This window comes from Genypterus blacodes, unplaced genomic scaffold (genome assembly GCF_046128005.1).
Source record: "Genypterus blacodes isolate CSIRO-AG114 ecotype Tasmania unplaced genomic scaffold, CSIRO-AGI_Gbla_v1 ptg000058l_1, whole genome shotgun sequence".
Classification (NCBI taxonomy): domain Eukaryota; kingdom Metazoa; phylum Chordata; class Actinopteri; order Ophidiiformes; family Ophidiidae; genus Genypterus; species Genypterus blacodes.
Window position 1 is genome coordinate 4,967,501 of NW_027466870.1, and position 12,321 is coordinate 4,979,821.

Here is a 12,321-nt window from a genome sequence, read left to right on the forward strand (position 1 = left end):
GACTAAGTGCAGTTCGGTGCCATATTAAGACATGCAGTCTGCGTGTCAGCTCTCAGGCAGCAGCATACCACAGTAAATGCACACAGCCAACTGCCCATTTCCTCAGGCTTGTGCTTGGGTAAGCTTATTGATTTGCATCCCAGTAATCAGTTTTCTACCCCACCACCTCCGCTCAGACTCTCCCAATATTTCCTCAGTGTCACGCTCTGGGCATTAAATAAATCCTGTTAGTTTGAAACACCAGCTGGCCACTCAGATGTTTTCGGGCTTATGCTGCACGGCCCAGAGACGAGGGTGAGTGTGTGTGTGTGTGTCCGGGAAATCCCAATATTATGCTGTGTGAATCAGAAAGTAGACATGAGATATTGCCTAATTTCATGCTCATGAAGTGTGCATGCAGAAACATATGGTGCCTCTCGCTTTCTCCCTCTAATTCTCTCTCCCACAACACACACACACACACACACAGGCAGGGGGCGGGGGTCAGAGGTCAAGTACAAAAGATGCAGACATGACACAGTGCTAGGAATGTGGAACCGTCTTGCAAGAGAAGTGTGTTGATGGCATGTTAGTGTGAGAGGAGGGGACAAATGTGGAGCGAGTGTGTGAGTGAGTGCAGCTCAGTCAGGGTTTTTTTTAATACAGAATGGAATATTAATCATATGTTAGCGATTGTGTGTAGTGTGATTATCTTCCCTCTTGTGGTCTTGTGCATGTGGCCCTGCACACTTTAACACTCTAACGGAAGAACACCTCACTTCCTGTACTAAACCACCCTGCTGCCCTTAGCGAGAGAGAGTGCGTGTGTAAGTGTGAGTGACAGGAATACAGCAGGCTTTGAGAATTGGAGCCCTGAGGGAGTTTTTTCCCCCCAATTAACAGTGCAGCACTGCCTGAAATGCACACAGGGGACCTTTAATTAATGCAAAGATTAGATCTGGTGTACACTATCCCCTTTTCCATCTGTCATCATGCAGATTAATACTTTGGCGCTTCCTGCCCTTTAAAGCCTCCAAGCGCTCTAAACACTGGCTGTGTTTCTTACACAGCGTACAGGGTTTACGTTCCAAATCTGAGATGAGACGACTCACTGCATCCTGCTTGCTTCATGGACAAACTGATAAGGCGTTCAGATGCTGCGGCGCTCTCGTCCGCGGGGCCACTTGAGCCCGACGGCGCCGAATTGACCCAGAGGAGATAACTCACCAACGATAGGACGTGACAAATGCAGGTCAGCGTGGCCCTTAGCACAGACGCAGGGGTGCAGAGAGCCAAGGGTCATTCCTCCAGGCCGCCTGGTGTTGTGAAAGCTGGAGGGAACGGGAGCTCTGCTTTTTGTGGGCTCCCTCCAACATCCTGTGGTGACAGGGCCATTTTTAACCTCTAAATCCTACACCATATTTGGTCAAAAGTAGCTGATGTTTGTTTATATTTCAGTTGCTTGGCCCCTTCCAATAATGTTTCCCTCCAACACGAGTGGGAAACTGTATTTTAAGCTTTTAAGCTTTTATGTTTCATGACTTTCTCTCTGCAAGTGGGTGTTTTAATGATTTTCTGCCTCAACGGAGAGGAAGTATAATACTTAGTGTTTTCTTTTCCTGGGCTCCTTAATGGAAGGAATTTGTTGTGTGCTGTCCATAACAAACATACATTTAAATTGAAGACTTTGTTTGTGAACCTTTCCCCCCACTCTGATATTGAATCACTGATGCAGGACGTAATCCCTCCCTTCCAGCCACTGTGCTTTAAATCATTTCCTCCTGTGTAATCAAACGCCTCATCATAATATCCTCTGCTTGTTTACATATAGGCCTCCTGTTTCCGCAAGGGCACAGCAAAGTTATGCAGACTCTTGATCTCTCAACAGCAATACATTGAGTTGACGTCCCGAGCCAAGCTAATCAATAAGTTTTCACTCTGTACCAATTTAGTTGGGAGAGGCAAGAGGAAGCCGGCACATATTTCCAGCGCGTGAGCTCATGTTCACGTGCTCTGTGTTAAAAAGCAGAGAATGCAGCTGATCTGGCGTCAGCCATCAGGGCAGGATACTCATTATCTTAGTCACCTCACAGAATTTGCTTTTCCTGCTGCACTGCGATCTGTTACATAAGCCTCGGATGTCCGTGTGTACCCAAGCATGCGTGCTGTTTGTGTCATGTCAGCCAGATTCTGCTGTACTTGGTTCAAGTCGTGTTCCCTGCGTGGTTCACATTCTTTAACAATTGGCCCCGGATCCCCAGTGGCTCACATCAAGCCATCGGCAGCTTCTGAGAATACACACAACCGAGCGCCTCAGCCTCTTAATATCACATGAACCACAAACAGTGAGTGTGTTACGCTGCAGAGATTTACCACAAACATTTTGTCAGAGGGGGGAATAATCTTTCTCTTGTGACTGCGTGACCGGCCGTGAGAGACTTAGCATGGCCGTGTTACTGTGCCTCACCATGTCATGTGTCCTATGACCTATCCTGCTGCCTCTGTGTGTGTGTGTCTCTCTCTCCCTCTCACTCTCTCTCACTCACTCCTCTATCTCTCCACTTCCCTCACTCCTGTCAGCAGCGGAGTCGTCACTCTCTACAGTATCCTCGTTTTAGCTACCTGTGTCACTTGCTATCTCAGTGTGATTTCATGTCTCCCCCCCAATCCCCCTCTCTCTCCCTCCCATCCTGTCTCGCCACCCTCCCATCCCCCCGCCCCCTCCCTCCCCCCGTCCCCGTCCCTGGGTTTGTTTGTCCCAGACTGGCAGATCGCGACGCTGGCCCTGTTGTTGGGCGGGGCGTCCCTCACCCTGCTCTCCTTCCTCGTGGCGCTGATCTCCCTGTGCTCCGGCTCCAGGAGTCGCTGCTATAAGCCCGTGGCTGTCATGCTCTTTGCCGCAGGTACATCACTTCACATGCACGCAAACACAAAGTGACACAGGCTTGTTGGAAACACACCAAAGAAGCAAAGATTAAATCAACAGAGGAGAAAATCACATTCTCCTTCAGAGCAAGATATACAAAGTTACATAACAGTGCATGTTAGACTGGCTGCCAGCAATTACACAGTCAAATGTTGTCGTCCATATTCACCTTTACAAAATGTATACCATCTGTAGGATTTAATGCCTATAAGAGTTTCTAATATCTTACTTGATGTCACACTTGACTGACCTGAAGGACTTTTCCGAAAAAAGTGAATACATTTAGAGTGTAAAGGTCAGTGTTATGGTTAGTGGAGGGGTTATGTAACCTTACTTTACAACTATACGGTCATATACATAAAGAAACTGAGAAAGAAACACATTTCAGTGTCTAATGCAGACTGTAAAAGTCTCTTGAGGTGTCCCAGACCGCCGCTCTATGTGCTTTATGTGCACTTATGCAAGCTTAGAACCACTGTGCTGTTAACCTTGAGTTACTGTCTGTTTGTACTGTGTGTTCTGATGTTGACACCTGTGCCTTCTCTTTCCACCCTGCAGTGGTTCTCCAGGTCTGCAGTCTGGTCCTTTTCCCCATCAAGTTCATAGAGTCAGTGAGTCTGAGGGTGTATCATGAGTTTAACTGGGGCTACGGCCTGGCCTGGGGATCCACTATCTTCTCCTTTGGAGGAGCCATCCTCTACTGCCTCAACCCTAAGAACTATGAAGACTACTATTAGAATGTGTGAGACAGGGGGAGGAGAACACTGGACCGGCTCTGTCTCCCTCAGTGAGACGAGCTTGCATTCCTTTTATTGCAGAAGTGAAATCTTCGGCAGTCAAACACAGTCCACAACCACAGACTGGAGAAAAAAAAGGAAGAATAAACCTTATTGTTAGTTTCAGGACTGGAAAATGAACTCTTCCATTTGATATTGTGAACTTGTTTATAAGACTATCATCCATCATAGTATTGAAGCTCTACACACTAAGTGGCTGCCGAGACTTGACATCAAATCTGGCTGTGTAATAGAATTCTAAAAACCAATATGTGTGAGAACGCCACCAATCACATGAGGGTGCGGCCCCTTTAAGAGGAGCTCCAGTCTCTTTTGGCAAAAAATGTGTAGGGAACAGATGGGTTTCCTGACCCCATACGGGATGAATCTGTGGACTGATTAATTTATCAGAAGACAAAAAAGACAAAGACTGATGTACATTCAGGCTAACCAGGGAATTAATGCGTACAAGGAGGAAGATTTCCTGTTGAAGTGATATCCTGTGCAATATCCTGAGGATGACAAAGTGAATCAGCCGAAGGAAGCCAGGTCACACCTAAGGAAAGGCGACACGCTCTATCTCCCTGGAGATACATGACAAATTTGGCCTTGTGTATAACGGATTGGTTGAAGTGTGAGCTACAGTGGACTGGCTTTATTTTCTCCTGTCCTACTTATATTCCAATCTATGAAAATGTGTCAGAGATTATAAATGGAGGAGACTTGGAACAATAAAAACATTCCACAGGTACCTACCAAATGATGTTATCACACTGCTGAGAACATTTACCAGTTAATGAACAGACTGTCGCACATATACACCACAAAACAAATAGGAAAGCAATCATACTGTAAGACCTTTGGTCAGTAATGTAAACATTCAGCAAACCACAATCTCTACCTGCTTTTACATATGTGGTTCTATGATATGCAAAGTACTTAATTATGGATTTGAGAATGAAAACGGGAAGAGAGATAGCATATGACCGTGTGTAAAGAGTGTGTGCATGTCTACATACCAAACTCTACTCACACACACACCGCTCCATGTGATGCTTCTTTATCTTCTCATGCTGTAGTTAATGGGAATGCTTTGTGTATGCAGCAATAATGCAAGGATCAATACAGCCTGTAAACATGTTTGAAGTATACAGTACTCCTTTCTGCATCTCAATTAAGCTCTACAGTAGGTTAGGGAATGCCTGACTGCATTGTGGCGTGCATGCGAGTTGTTGAGAGCTCGAGTGGAAACGTGGACAGTTCCAAACCTGAGGGAGGGACTTTGATCCTGAATGCTGGGTCTCATGCTGCTCATGCTCTGAGCCTCTCACAGTAACTGTTGTCTTCTCCGGTTCCCTCTTGCAACATTACTGAGAGTGTGAGTGTGAGTGTGAGTGTGTGTGTGTGTGTGTGTGTGTGTGTGTGTGTGTGTGTGTGTGTGTGTGTGTGTGTGTGTGTGTGTGTGTGTGTGTGTGTGTGTGAGAGAGAGAGTGATTTGTGCATGTCACTTCCATTTGCTGCTGTCTGATTCCCACTGGTTTGATTCTTAACATAATAAAAACATACTGGAAATCCATTGTGTTCCTGGGTGGAGTAAATGTCTGCTGTGCACGGCCGGGGTCACATAGAATCAGCTCCTTTATTAAGTACAGCAAGTTGAGGCATTTGCACAGGAAATCAACATCTTTTGAAGACAAGAATACAGTGTGGCATAATATGCATAAAAGTACCAGGAATATACTCCTATGCACGTCTCTTTAGTGTTCTTCATTCAGTGAAATGAGCTCTAATACAGAGCCAGATACAGTGTACAGTCTACATACTGGATTAATCAGACCTTATATACCTTTACTCTCATCGTTCCACTGTCGCAGAGGGAGTTACAGTTCCTGGTTAAAAGCGGAAGTCTCCATTTTGAGTTCAGGAATGGACGCAGTTGTGTAAACAGGGCAGTCACTCGTTCTGTGTGGAATGTTCACTCGCCAAACCGTAGCTCCTCCTCTTTTTGTAAGTCCTCCACCACCTTGACCTTTCCGAAGCCCCGCCCCACCCGCTGCCAGAGTCAAATTTGTCACTCCGCCTTGTCATGCGTTTTTTTGCCGTGGTAAGAGTCCCGACCGTCTCGGGGAAAGCGTCGTCGTCTGCCGGTGAGAGAGAGAGAGAGAGGAGGGTCAAAGTGCTCAGGTGTAGCAGAGGGAGGCAGGACGGCTGGGCCCAGAGGGGATAGTGGCTCTTCCTCATCAGGTAGGAGGGGCTTGTATATTGATTGACAGGGAAAGACCTCTAGACGTAGGCAAAAAGAAAATGTTTTCCGCTTGTAGCCACAGAGTCTGAGGGGCGGGGCTTGTGGGCGACGGAGCCCAGCGCTGAGCTCAGGTGTAGCGCGGCATCTCGCACTGTTCACAGCGGTTGAGTGCAGGGTGGTTGAGGAAGGTGCAGCTTTCACAGTTCCAATGGGCGCCCTCGAAATCCTCGTCCCTCTGAGGCGCCGCTGCCGCCGCCGCCGCAGCCGCCGCCGCCGCCGCCGCCGTAGCCGCCACCGGCTTGGAGGCCTGCTCCCCTTCTGGCACAAGCAGAGGAACACAAAGAGACGTTTACCTCCGTGATGAGCTGCAGAACAACAACCTGAGTGACGAGGAGTTAACCCTTGATCCCCGCTCCGCTGACAAAACCATCAAGAACTCAAAGAAGCATGAATGTTGAGTCACCGAATAAATAGCAGGCTCTTCTCATCTTGTTTCCATGCCAACAGATGTGTCAGAGGCCAACAAAAACACGCTCACCAAGGTCAATCAATATGAAATGGCCTTTTTTCCTTACAGACTCTGTATTTGTGTCCTGAAAGCAGCTCTGGACTTTGTTTCCTACCTTTCCTCCCGGGCTTTGGAGGGACGACTGGACCAGGCTGAATGTTGTCATAAAAGTTGTTCATGGCTTTCGGGTCAAACTTCCCTGTGAAAGGAAAGCAGAGATCAGATCTGCAGCGTGACGAAGCCCTAATCCATCACTACAGACCCCGGCTCCGTCTCCCTCCTGGCCTCGGCTCTTCAAAGATGCTCGCAAATAAATCAGAGGCACACTTCAAAGGTTTGTGTGTAGAATCGCCCATTTTGTGTGTGTGTGTGTGTGTGTGTGTGCATGTGTGTGTGTACCTCGAGACAGCAGCAGATCAGTCTCCTTCAGGGTGCAGTCGATATCAATCTGAAGCTGTCTGTTCAGACCCCGCAATCGGGTCATGTCTTCAGGCTGTCCACAGTGAAACCACACCAGTTACCCCGGTTAGTTCCCACCAAAACAAGCACACCAAAACTCATCCATCACTCTCCTTCTCTCCTGAATGCTGAGAAGTACTCGCTGCTAAAAATCTGACTTTTAAACGCTACTTTTATATCACAGCACAGCACACTCTGCTTGTGGTCGTGTGCAGAAAGCGATGGAGCGTAATCTTGATGAGAGCGAAGGCAGAAAGCGAGCGTGTTAGATTCTTACTCGGGGAATGAGACTGGTGGAGTTGACTCGTCGAAATCGTCTCTGGAGGACGTCGTACTCCATGTTGTTGACGTCGGCTTTAAGCTGTTCTAGTTTCTGCCTCTCCATTAACAACTCCTTCATCAGGCGCTCCATCCTCGCCCGCTGATGGAGCAACAGAGCTGGTGGAGAGGACACACACACACACACACACACATTTTTCCATGTGCCCTGTCCAAGTCACAACACATGACATCACAGTTCCCCTCATTGTTCCCGTCTACTGTAACTGTAACAGAACAATAACAGTAAAGTACAACGATATAAGCTCCTCTATAGTCGACACCAGCCTTACCTTGTGTGTAGGCGTAGTCGTCTGATCCCGAGCTTGAACGCCGCGGCATATGCTGAAACTGACTGGCAACATTCCCTGGCAGGGCGGAGATGGGCAGGATGGGCGCAGGGGCGGCGCTGTGCTCCCCTTGGTCCACTATGTTGAGGAGCGACTCGGCCTCAGCTACGGGAGGCGAGCTGGGCGGCCTCTGCGCCTGACCGCCTGGGGAGACCTTTATTTTGAAGGTGTACGCCGACTGGGCTGGCTGGGGAGAGGAGGCGGGCCGAGGCCTCGCGGCGCTCAGGTACATCCCCTGGTGAAAGGAAGTGGGGCCGGGGGGGCCGCTCATACTGATGCCCCGGGAGGGCGAGCTCGGCGAGGGACTGGTGGCCATGTAGAGCGCCCCCTGTGGGTGGGCGCTGTGCACGGGGGAGTTGCTGCGGGGCCGCGGACCCTCCAGGGTGATCTCTATCTGGTTCTTGAGGGGGCTCTTTGTGTGGTAGGGCCGGTAACCAGGCGGCTGCTGCGGCTGCTGCTGTTGGTGGTGGTACGGCATGCTGGGAATTGGCGGGGAACTAATGGGGAGGAAGACGTATTGCTGGTGCTGCGGCTGGGGCTGGACTTGATGCTGCGGGGAGCTATAAGGCGAGCCGTATGTGGGAGTGCTATAGGGGGACTGCTGATGCTGATACACGGGGGCCCCAGAAGAGGGCCAGGGGCCCGGCTGAGGGCTCTGGGAGGGCGAGGGGCGAATATAGAGGGTGGTGTTCCCACTGTTAGCATAGTGCCCCGGGGGGATTTGCAAGGCCTGCGGGACATTTGGAATAGTCTGGGAGAGGGTGACGGTTATTGGGTTCATGGTGTAGCGTGGGATGGGGGCGTAGGTGGGAGACATACCCTGCATGGTGGGCGGAGGGGTGGGCGTGCTGGCTGAGCGGCTCTGATCGTTCATGAAGAAAGGATTGTAACCCGGGGAGGGGGCCATGGTGGCCGGGGCCGACAGGGGCTCAGGGTAGCTGGGTCGCTGGGGTTCAATGTGACTGTCACTGGTGCTGTGCACGAGGGAGCGCCCGGCTCCCACCGCTCCCCCGTTGGCCTTGCCCGCCTCTGAGCCCGGGTAGCCCAAGCTTATGTGGAGCATGTGGTTCCGGCCCAGGCGCCCTTCCTCCGGGCTGTGGTTGAACTCTCCATAGAGATACCGGTGACTCTCCTGAGCAAGCAGGTGGCAGCAGAGGTCCAGGTTATTATTGTTCTGAAAGACAACAAAGAGCAGCTTCACTAATCCACTCCATTCATGAGGGAGTGTTCAACACTGACGCTTAATATCTGAAATGTTTGAATTTGTGCCAAAACCACACAAAGCTTCACCTAACGGCTGTGTGTAAACATGTTTGTCTACTGTTTGATATCTGTCTGATCACACACACACCCACACACACAGAGCTTAGATGGACTACAGGATAGTCTTCCAAAATTAAGATTTAAATCACATGCACATAGATAAAAGAACTTGTTGTTCAGCACACGTTTTGCTCATCTGTCAGTGTCACATCATTGTCATTAGTCCTGAGATTCAACAGCAGACTTGCCAGCAGCTTGTGTGTGAATGTGAGTGTGTGTGTATATGTGTGTGTACCTGCAGAAGGCACTGGGACACCACCCCCTCTGGGATCTCCGGGAAACGCTGCTTGAGGTCCTGCAGGATGTGAAAGTCCTGCTGCGAGCCTCCCTGCGCCATCCTGGCCCCACACAGAGGGTCAACGAGCCCGAAGCTGCACAAGCTCACAGATCTCAACTCCTCTCATCCCCTGAGGAGACACACACACGACAGACCTGTCAATCACACGAGCACTGTCCTTCCTTCTAGCTAAACTAAAGAGCTGTCACACACAACACACACACGCTCGGCATTGTAGAACATGCCAACGTGTGTTTTCAACATTGATACGTCCACCAGGACCGACGCAACAGAACACACACACACTAAATGCATGAAGTGGAGAGTGACAGCATGTTACAGCTCAGAAACAGGGGGCGCTGTCATACTACTGTTGTTGTTTGTTTAGCCGTATCGTTGCACCAAGCAACGACATACCATCGTAGCATGCTAGTTAGCAGCGTCTGATAGCCTCCCAGTTTCACTCAAACAGCTGTGCCGGTGCGCCCGTGTGGACACAGCGGGAAGCCGCGTTGTAATAAGCGGAGGGCCGCCTAAAGTGCCCCGGTATGCGACGGTACAGCCGCGCCACAAACCCGCACAAGGAAACAGGGTGAACCCGCTTCGTCAGCTGGGTATCGGCTATTGGCTCATGCTAAGCGCGGCTAACTCAGCTGTCACACGCTTAGCTGTTGATAGATTAGCTTAGCTTCGGCTTGATCAAACTTACCGTAAAGCGCAGAGTTTCCCTCATGGCTCGGCCCGCAGCGGAGTCCAGGGGAAACCCGACATCTTTACTGCAAAGACAGGCTGCTTGCGAGGTTGTTGTTGTTTTCAGCTAATTAACTTGTAGTTTCGCATTCCAGCGTCGGGCCGCCGCCGCTGAGACGCATAAAAACGAGCTGCCTATCGCGATAATGTCGCGTTCAGGGACCAGGAAGTGCTTCAGGTCGCACCGACGCTGCTGACTGACGATGCAGACGCGGATTCCGTGGAATCGGACGATCACATGGCCTGAGTGTTCACTTTAATTCATAACTTTCTATTCACAGTGTGATATCCGAGTGAAGACACAGATGAGACATGTTTAACGGGTTTTATTTCAGTGCACTGCAAACATTAGTAATCAGCCACGAAGTTATTATGAGATCCTCTGGTGACAACCTGTGGCACGGGGGCTGTTTTATGCACGTAGTTGGGTACAACTGCGGTCAGGTCCGCCGTCATTTCAAACTCGTCAAATCAGCGCTGCTGCATTCAGAGTGCGCGTGTACTCTAGCCTTTGTGGTAAATGCATTGGAACTGAATTTGGCGAAGTTAGCGCAAGGATAAACAAGTGACTATTTCCAAATAAACTGCAAATTTGACGTGTGGACATAATTGATAGTAATTTTGATACCTTTTTTCGAAATTCAGTACTGGAGTCTGTCAGGATTGTCCTTAACTCAAATGTATTCCTGTCATTGATTCAGGTTTTCTATGCCTCGTCTTACCAGCTTATCTACAGCCTCACACTAACGTTGCAGTTTATTTTGAAAAACGGACGTAGTCAATCGTGTATCCTTGCGTTAAAATCTCCATTTTCTGTTTCAATGCATTTACACAAAGGCGAGACTACAGCTTGACCGCAGTTCTGGTCCAGCATGTCTCCCCTCAGTGGAAACATGAAGCAGTCGGTGGTTTGTTCATCCTTAAATTAAACTCCCCAGAATCCCAACATGATAATTGACAACAGTTTTCTCCGTTCAATACCGTTCACTGCGCAATGGTGAGACGATGGTGCACTTGACTCTGTAATGGCATCAACAGAACTTTATAAGCAAGCCAGGGTTTGTAACGGCTGCATTTTACTTATGTCCACCAGGGGGCACTAAGCGCCCCTAGGAGCACAAACGTTTTAAACCTCATCAGCAGGAGGGAAGTTCCATAAATTCATGTTACAGTTCATTTAATGGCTTAAGATGTAACCCATTTCCCCCTCATGATTGGAGCACATTCAGGTAAAACGTACTCTAATTTAATCAACAGTTGACTGATTTTAAATGTATATTAAACATTATTTTAAGTACTTTGGAAGTTACAGTGATGTTGACAAACGCTTTTGGTCACTCAGGGACAATACCGTTAGTTTTAGTAGCAATCGGGTGCCAGAGGAGGGAAATGTGGCCTTTTTTCTATTTTATATGACATATTGCAGTTTGGGCTTTTTATAAATCACATTCAATGGAACTAACATTTTAAATGTAATCTACAAGGCTACTCAGAAGATCATTTTCCATATTGTCTGTGTGTCCTTCACCAGTTAGATGAGCATTCACCCTGGCCCGTTCAGCCTGACGCCGCCTGTTCTGTGACAGCGTTGCTTTTCCTCTGTCAGCGTGACAGCTGAGCATTCAGCAGTCACAGCTGGGGACTGATGACATAGTTATAAGAGCAGCCTGCCACCATGGATACTGTAATCTCCATTTGTTGTACGTGAGGGAAACGATCAAAAAACGAGGTTTCGAAGGAATATTACTGTATCACATCATCTACATCTTCAATAAGGCATTTAATGTACAAATCAGAGTAAATGAAAATATAAAAGTAACAATTAAGAGCATTCAATGTATAAAGTTGTTTGAAAGTCAATTCCCTGCAAGGGAAAACCCCAAACGGTGTCTGTGCTCTATACAAACACCATTTTCACCTTAGTGATCCGTGTAGACTGGGCAGGTGCTGGTCCTGGTCTAGTTATGCGAACACATGCAGACATAGTCTTGACAACTCTTTATCCTTAGGATCGTCTTCCAGATCAATACTGATGTCTCAGTTATGTCCAGCATGAAGCAGACCGAAGCATGAATGTGAGATGTCCGACAGCCACACTGTGCTTTGTACCCAACAGTGTCCTCATATTCATTATCTTATGTGTTTGATGAACCAGGCTTATGTTCAGGTAAGAATACTTAAATAGTGAAGAGGAGAAATGAATTTTGATGATATATGATATTCAGTTCTATTAATTGGTTCAGCTTGTATGTATGTCCATCATCTATACCAGTCTAGGGGGGCTCCTTCAGCACACGCTGTGGGCCTCATAAAGCCTGGACCACCCCAAAAAACCTGCACAGTGTTGAGCTGTAGCAGCTGAAGCTCAGGCCCAGTCTGACTCAGGTTGGCTGTCTTTACAGTGCTGATT

The 12,321-nt window shown here is 48.6% G+C and overlaps 2 protein-coding genes across 2 annotated transcripts in view; one reads left to right on the forward strand and one right to left on the reverse strand.

The window, feature by feature from the left end:
* The window catches only part of tmem47 (transmembrane protein 47), a 6,255-nt gene extending 1,876 nt beyond the window's left edge, over positions 1-4,379 (forward strand). Inside the window, exons 2-3 of the mRNA XM_076153042.1 lie at positions 2,742-2,882; positions 3,464-4,379. Of these exons, the coding sequence (XP_076009157.1) occupies positions 2,742-2,882; positions 3,464-3,642 (320 nt within the window). The 3' untranslated portion in view covers positions 3,643-4,379. The remainder of the gene's footprint in view (positions 1-2,741; positions 2,883-3,463) is intronic.
* A 922-nt stretch (positions 4,380-5,301) lies between these two features.
* Positions 5,302-10,456, reverse strand: tab3 (TGF-beta activated kinase 1 (MAP3K7) binding protein 3). Its single transcript, XM_076153041.1, has 7 exons — positions 9,871-10,456; positions 9,120-9,291; positions 7,505-8,735; positions 7,171-7,331; positions 6,834-6,927; positions 6,550-6,633; positions 5,302-6,244 (listed from the first exon to the last, which is right to left on the reverse strand). The coding sequence occupies exons 2-7, from the start codon at positions 9,219-9,221 to the stop codon at positions 6,054-6,056; spliced, it is 1,863 nt and encodes a 620-aa protein (XP_076009156.1). The 5' UTR covers positions 9,222-9,291; positions 9,871-10,456; the 3' UTR covers positions 5,302-6,053.
* Between the last annotated feature and the right edge of the window lie 1,865 nt (positions 10,457-12,321).